At 32.9% G+C, this 7,334-nt stretch overlaps 1 protein-coding gene across 1 annotated transcript; it reads right to left on the reverse strand.

Annotated features, from left to right (window-relative positions):
- Nucleotides 1–2,024: 2,024 nt before the first annotated feature.
- Nucleotides 2,025–4,232, reverse strand: LOC149416659 (mitochondrial GTPase 1-like). Its single transcript, XM_089640854.1, has one exon. The coding sequence runs from the start codon at nucleotides 4,075–4,077 to the stop codon at nucleotides 3,094–3,096; it is 984 nt and encodes a 327-aa protein (XP_089496980.1). The 5' UTR covers nucleotides 4,078–4,232; the 3' UTR covers nucleotides 2,025–3,093.
- Between the last annotated feature and the right edge of the window lie 3,102 nt (nucleotides 4,233–7,334).

The raw sequence follows: 7,334 nt of genomic DNA on the forward strand, positions 1-7,334 counted from the left end.
AAGTTTTTTACTATTATGTATAATACACATATTTTTATCATGTACTAGCTGACGTGTACCTGGTGTTGCTCAACTTTTCTCAACTTTCTTTAACCTTTTGAACGCGTTAATTTGCTCCGTTTTATCTATACCCGTACGCGGTACATATTTTCAAATACCTATGCACGCAATTAAATGTCAAATTATAGCATTCTGGCATGATTTATTGGACTATATAGACAGAACAGATTATTCTCCACAATATGATAACAAATCCTCGTGTATCAACACTCTTGGATGTTTATAAAAACAAAAACATAAAATTTCATACAAAGACGTACCGTATCTTTTGAATGTGGTCCCGCCATTCGCTCGGCGTGTGTGTAATTAGGCCACTGCGTTGATAGACACAAGTGGAACACCATGAGCACTTATCATTTTTTGTTATGAAAACTTTTTCTAAAACTGGACACGTAAATTTTATGTCACAAAATAATAACAAAATTGAACTAACGCCATCCGTTGACAAAATTGTAAACTATGGCACTCGAAGGCGCGAAGAGGCTCACTTGATTATCGATGTTTTTAAATGAAACACAAATTTATTTTCGAGAAATTCTTGTAGATGTCAGCATCGTGATAGTTCTACAAATGTTCAAGCGAGCGGGAAATAAATTTATGTCAAAAGACCGCTGGAATATCGGCATTCAAAGTTTCCGTATCAACTGTTGATACGGCCGCGTGTGAGTATGGACTTTTTGCCGTAACAACAGTTGATACGGCCGCGTGCATAGAGTTAAATATTATATCCATATAACCAGAGATGTGCTTTATTTCAAATAAATCCATTTCAAATGGAAATGCAAAATGCAAAATGGGTATTTTCCATTTTGCATGCTTTTCTAAAAACCATTTTGCATTTTAAATGCTTTTCTCAATGCATTTTCCATTTTAAATGCTTTTTTGCAAGATTCTTCCTGTTATCTCCACTCATCTTTTTATCATAGGCCCCGTATATCAGTCAGTCCTCAACCTCGCTATGGGAGATAATTTACGTCTGTCAAGTTGCTACTTGGTAGGAGCCCTGGCAATTAAGTGATACCATTAAAAAAATACAGATTCAAATAGTGAACACGGGGCCATGATGCTGTAATATTAAATTTTAGATAGCAGTTTCTATTTTTTACGTTGCCAATATTAGTCCCGAGCAAATTTTTTACTCTACTGTTAGGTACATGTTCATCAAATGCAATACTAGTCTTCCGAGTTCAGCACCAGTTGAATGTCTCTTTTCAAATGGAGGTATAATCATGAGACCTCATAGAAGAAAGATGAGTGATGATGTTTTTGAGAAGCTCGTTCTTCTAAAATCTAATAATGGCTAAGGCTACATAATACCTACATAATATAGAATATATATTGGTTTTCTCAAAGTTGAATTATATTATCTGTGGGTTTTCTAGTGCGCCTGCTTGGAGTTTTTTGTGACAATCTATGGTCAAATAATGGGTGCGCACTAGAAACCAACATTTTATATGGTCTGATTGTCTCACTGTCCTGTATTTCTTTATTGTTCACTGGTGATGGCCCTAAGAAAAAATCATTAAAAATGACAATTTTTAGTTAATAATAGATTCTATTATATTCCACTCAAATACAATTGTTTTTTACACAGGACATATCAGTATGTATGATTTGTTATTCCACAAGTTGTTCTACATTGATGTCCATTATTAAATGACAAAGTTGTTTAAAAATTCAATGATTATTTTGAACCTGAGAAACCATTTTGCATTTTCAATGCATTTTGAAAATAGGTATTTTGCATTTTGCATTTGAAATGCTTTTCTAAAAACCATTTTGCATTTTGCATTTTCAAATGGAAAAGTTTTGACCCATTTCCATTTTGCATTTCAAATGGTTTTGGGTACCCATTTTGCACATCTCTGCAAAAAAAATAAATATAACATATATATAATAAACCTTTCGGAAGAAATTCTCTAAATGATGGTGGAAACCCTATCAAACTCCCTTGCATAGTTTAGAAGAACTAAGCGCACAAACAGACAGACGCGGATAGTGACTTTGTTTTATACTATTTAGAGATTTTAATTTATTTATTTTTTGACTGGGGATTGAACCTTCCTCCCCAGGGACTGGAGTCTAACACCTAAGCCAAATTCCAATTGGATAGTGCTGACATTTAGTTTGTATATTAAATGCTTTAAATTTTTATTTATTATATATAATGTCATCCAATTTCAGAAGAATGAATGTGTTTGTGATTGCTACCAAAAGCTGATAGAATGCATTGTCAAATGTCGGGAAGTGGGTTAATTTCCACTTCAACAAATTAGCCTGAAGGTTTAACCCCTATTGTGCGGCTGGCTATATTTGCAGTCCAGTGAAATTAGCACTCCTCGAGTTACACTGCAGTGTGCAGCATGTTGAGCTAGGTTTTAGAAGTTTTGAATGCATTTCGTTACTGTCTATGAAAATTCCAAACTAAAAAAAAAGATTTTGTACAATCGTTTCAATTATTTCAAATCTAATTTTAAATATTAAATTTGGCTCTGAGATATTTACAAAATTCAACCTATCTCATAAGGGTTAAAAACACCACAACCTGCTATGTATTCCACGGTGACTGGATACTTATCAAAATGACAATTCAACACACCTATAAAAAGTTAAGTACATATGTATAATTGTTAAATTTTTCATGTATTTATGAACTTCATTTGTATTGTAATAGGATTACATAAAGAAATTTAAAAAAGGGGTAGTAAAATGGAATTACACCACAAATTGAACTTAACTGTTTAAAAATTAGAAATTTACTTAGTAAAGCAATGGAAAAATGATAAAATTTACATTGCTTTTGCTTTAATTGCCAGACTTACAATTATGGTAGACGTGAAGTTAGTAAAAACTAATTATTTTTCTATCTTGCATTGACAGCAAATCACAACAAACGTAGTCTATTCTTTTATCAAAGTCCTTTGCCACAGCTGTAGAGCTTCTGGTAAGTGCTTACTTAACAATCAACATCACAACACTTGTACCTCGCAACACCTATTTATTAAATTAGAACCTAGCAACAAAGTCAATAATTTAGCTGGATTTTACACTTTCAACGCGATCTCTATCTAAAAATAATCTTCCCAGTTCTCCTCTTCTGAAGGCTCTTATCATAACACGCGCTGCTTCTAAAACATCGGGCATTAGCATTTTTCCACCATGAGGTTGTCTCAAGTTCTTGTATTTGTTCAACTTCAAGGCTCCAATATTAAGAACTTCGGTGATGTCATCTGATGGTTCCTTCAAGCCCATAAGCTCAACATATTGGTATTTCTCGTATCTGTTTAGCCAGTAGAGGAGATAATCGGCTATGACGTCTTGTCCCACCAGGTGATCTGGAAGGCAGGAACAGAGAGCGAGCTTCAAGCCCATCTCCAAGTTTTCAACACTCGGAGTCAGAATTCCAGGGGTGTCTAGCATGAACACGGGGGGCTTCTCTGATATCTTGATTCTGTGAAGCACACTCCTGGTGATTCCGGCGACTCCCCCTACGGGAGACGCATTCCCCTTGCTCAGGTACCTATTTCGTAATGCATTTATCAATGAAGACTTTCCTACATTTGGAACACCAATTATCATGACGACATGCTCATGGATCGCATCTCTGTTATAGCGGTCAGATTTTGATATCAAATCTTCCATCAAAGGAAACAGTTTGGTTACTCCTTTACACGATTGGTCTTTGCAATTAGTGTAGATAACATGATCCACTTTTTGTTTTTTCAATTCTGCAATTACTTTTGGATTTTGACTGGAATCAGTTAAATCTTTTTTATTTAAAACTAGTATATGGGGACGAATTGCGCAAATGGTCGACTGAAAATTGTGATTTCTTCCCGAAAACGGTATCCTAGAATCGTGAACTTCAATTATACAATCAACCATTTTTAATCTTTGTTGCATTTGCTTCATTCCCTTATCCATGTGTCCCGGAAACCATTGAAGGATATCTTTGTTAACTATTTTGAAACCATCACGTAATTTTAGCGCCTTAGCAAAATGATTTGACATCGCCATATTTCGATATTTGATATAACAGAAACACGAACAGAAGAAGCTGAGCTGATTTTAGTTTCTTGATCGTATATTAGCAGGAAAATTAACTTAAAACTAAACAAAAAATTAGAGGTTCGAAAAAATTTGACAGAAGTCAAATGTCAATTTAACCTCAAATAATAATATCGTAGAAGAAACAAATTTTTAAAAGCAGCAACGAGTCTATGGATATTAGAGATGGTCGATGTTCATGTTCTAGTTACTTTGTCCCGGTGACTCCCGGTGATGTCACTGAATTTTTTTTCTGGGAACAACTTATTATTAATTTATGAAGGCGGTTCTTTTATTGACTTAGCTTAAGTCCTATTGTGAGTGGTTTATTTATGGTTCTATTTAACTCGACCGTTTTGCATTTTGGCTGTCTGAATTTTTTTGTAAGTTACGGTTCCGTTTGAAAATGGTGGCCGTTGGTTTGGTAAAGATTATTTTTTCTAATGTGAAATCGTCGTGTTTATTTAAGGGTCATTCCGCCGTTTCGTTCAAATTTGCCTGTTTCCGCGGATTTTTTTTTTTTGCCTTTTTACTATATATTTTTCTAGAAATGGGTTCCCGTACCTATCAGATGTATAAAAGTGAAAAGGGCACCTTTGTGCGACACTTGGATTCGAAGAAAATTGATGGAAGGTAATGAAGGTGTGGATGGTAATGAAAAACTGTTGGATGGTAATTTAAACATTTGGATGGTAATGAAGTTTGGTAATGAAATATTAATAGATGGTAGTGAACATGTTTAAGGTTCTTAAAATGTCTGTGAATAATGAAATTTGAATAGAAATTGAATAATAAAATAGATTTCAAATCATGCTAAGTATCATTTGACGTGGTGAGCGGATTAGGAAAAAGAAGAAAAACCTATTATAGTGAAAAACTAAATGCTTTATTCAGACTTTTGAACATTGGAGACAAGAAATACATTTTTTCATACGTAATCAGTTCTGCTTACTTATGCTTTTGCAATATCTGTATGAATTGTTAAAAAATAATGGAAAAAAATATCAAAATACAAATTAAGAAAAGGCAGCTGGAACATCAAACCCAACACAACTAAAATTTTCCTATTATACTACTTACCCAGAAATTATAAGGAATAGTCAAATTCTTTATAATTACGTTTTATAAGTAGGTTTGTACACAAGAAATACAAAATTTTCACATTCCTAAGCAAACATTGTAATATTTGAAAAATAGAAATAATAAAAATAATAATTAAAAATAAGAAAAAATCAGAAGTCAATTGAAATGCAGTTTAAAATAAAATCAGAGATACTTAAAACAAACACAACATATGTAACTAATAAGTACAAGATAAAGGTCTTACATCTAAATAGGAACATAATATTTAAGGAACTTGAGATCATTCTTGTGAAAGTTTTTGCTGGAAAACTATTTCAAATCAAAGTTCGGCAAATTTTTGAAAGTGAATTGTCCTCTTTCATTCTCATCTGGATCTTGCAAGCGCTGAAGAATTTGTGATTCCAAAATGAAATCGTCGTCACTAATTGTTGGCCAGACAAATTTTTTGGAATTCCCTTGAGCTTTTTTCAAAAAAATTACTTTGTACTCTAGTGTGTACTCATGTTTTCCAATAATTTTCCCAATGAAATGATGTGTCGTGTTAGTTATTTTATATTGAACCATTATCCAGTGATCTAAGTAGTATTTGAATGGCGCCTCCTTATCCTCTTTGTTGGTTTCCTCGTCAATGTCCATGTGTGGGAGTTCCACAGTTTTCGGGGACTGCTGTTTTGATTCATCGAAATCAGGATATTCTACTCTTAGGGATCGGATGAACTTCTCGAACTCACATTGATATTTGTTATTCTTGTTTTCAGCTAAAGTCTTTCTGATTTGAAAGGGAACTTTACTGAGTACTTTATATTTCTTTAGCTTGTTCTTGTCTCTCAGTATTTCATTCGCAAACTGTCTTTTCTCTGTTTTTTTTAAAGCCTTGTATTTTTCATTTAATCCTCGAGACAGCGATTCACTGAACAACAATTTCTTTTTTACATCTTCGACTTTATTCATTGGGATGTATTTAACTATGTCGTTTACTTTTTTCTCTACTGTATCTTCGATTGGTCTATTTACGTTTTGTAGCTGCAACGCCTTCAATTTCTTTTGTTCGTTTCTTTTCTCGTTCCTGAGTTTGCTTATCTGGTCCTGTAACGTCTTAATGATTTTCAATGATCTATACCTTAATTTTCTAACATTCGTTAGACCACGCACATTTTTTTTAATGATTTGTTGTTCATTCTCGACTGCGAGAGGGTCAGGATCTAGAGTATTTTGCACATTATTGGGTACTTCCTTGACATTTTCATGAATTGGAGGCATATTTTCTACTGTAATCGTTTCTATTTTACGCTGCTCCTCTTTTTTCTTGCAATAATTTACAGAGTTCTTTTGCCATCTTCGTCTTTGCTCTCTCTGGGCTCTTTCACTCATATCTTCAATGCTGCAAATCTTTTTTTGCGCTTTTCGCATTAAGTATCTTTTTTTTCTTTCGCTTTCTGAAGACTGTACAGTTCCGGATTGTTTTTAATCTCAGCATATTTTTGTTGCTTACGCAGCCTGTCCTTGGATAACTTTTCTTCTTTTTTCAGTTTTTTATTTAACTTTGCCATTGTGGATTATGGTGTTTAGCCTGTAACAAATAATAAAGAAAAATTATCATAAGTATCGGATCAAGTGAGAAGTTGAATAACAAATATGGATAATTTCAATTTCGTTACTTTTACAGGAGAGCCCAAAAATTGTTACACTACTTTTATATCTTTGTTTAATATTTTTTTCCCTAAATGATTTAAAATCTAACAGTAATGATATGGTTTTTTAATCAAGAAATTTGCGTTGGACTCTTAATAATGCCCTTTATATAGATTTTTGTTCAAATCTGGATTTGTTTAGAAACTTGAAATTTTGTAAAAATTCATCTGTTTTAATAGACAACTGAAGTAATGAAGATAAGTAATGAAAATAATTGTGACTGTAGGGGAATAGTTAAACCATTTGTTTAATATATTATTCGTTTACATTTGAATAATTATAATTATATCATTGAATAAAAAAATCGATTTTCAAATAAAAATTCGCAGGGTAAATTTTAACAGATTGTTTTTCCATATCAGTAAATAGATAAAACGAAAATATGTATTTCACCAAAACTGAAATTGTCCGACGCTAGAACGCAAGAAACTGCTTTTATTGATAATATTAAC

The sequence above is a fragment of the Hesperophylax consimilis genome, chromosome 16, assembly GCF_061612785.1.
Source record: "Hesperophylax consimilis isolate HC1 chromosome 16, BYU_Hcon_1.0, whole genome shotgun sequence".
In the NCBI taxonomy this organism is placed as follows: Eukaryota; Metazoa; Arthropoda; class Insecta; order Trichoptera; family Limnephilidae; genus Hesperophylax; species Hesperophylax consimilis.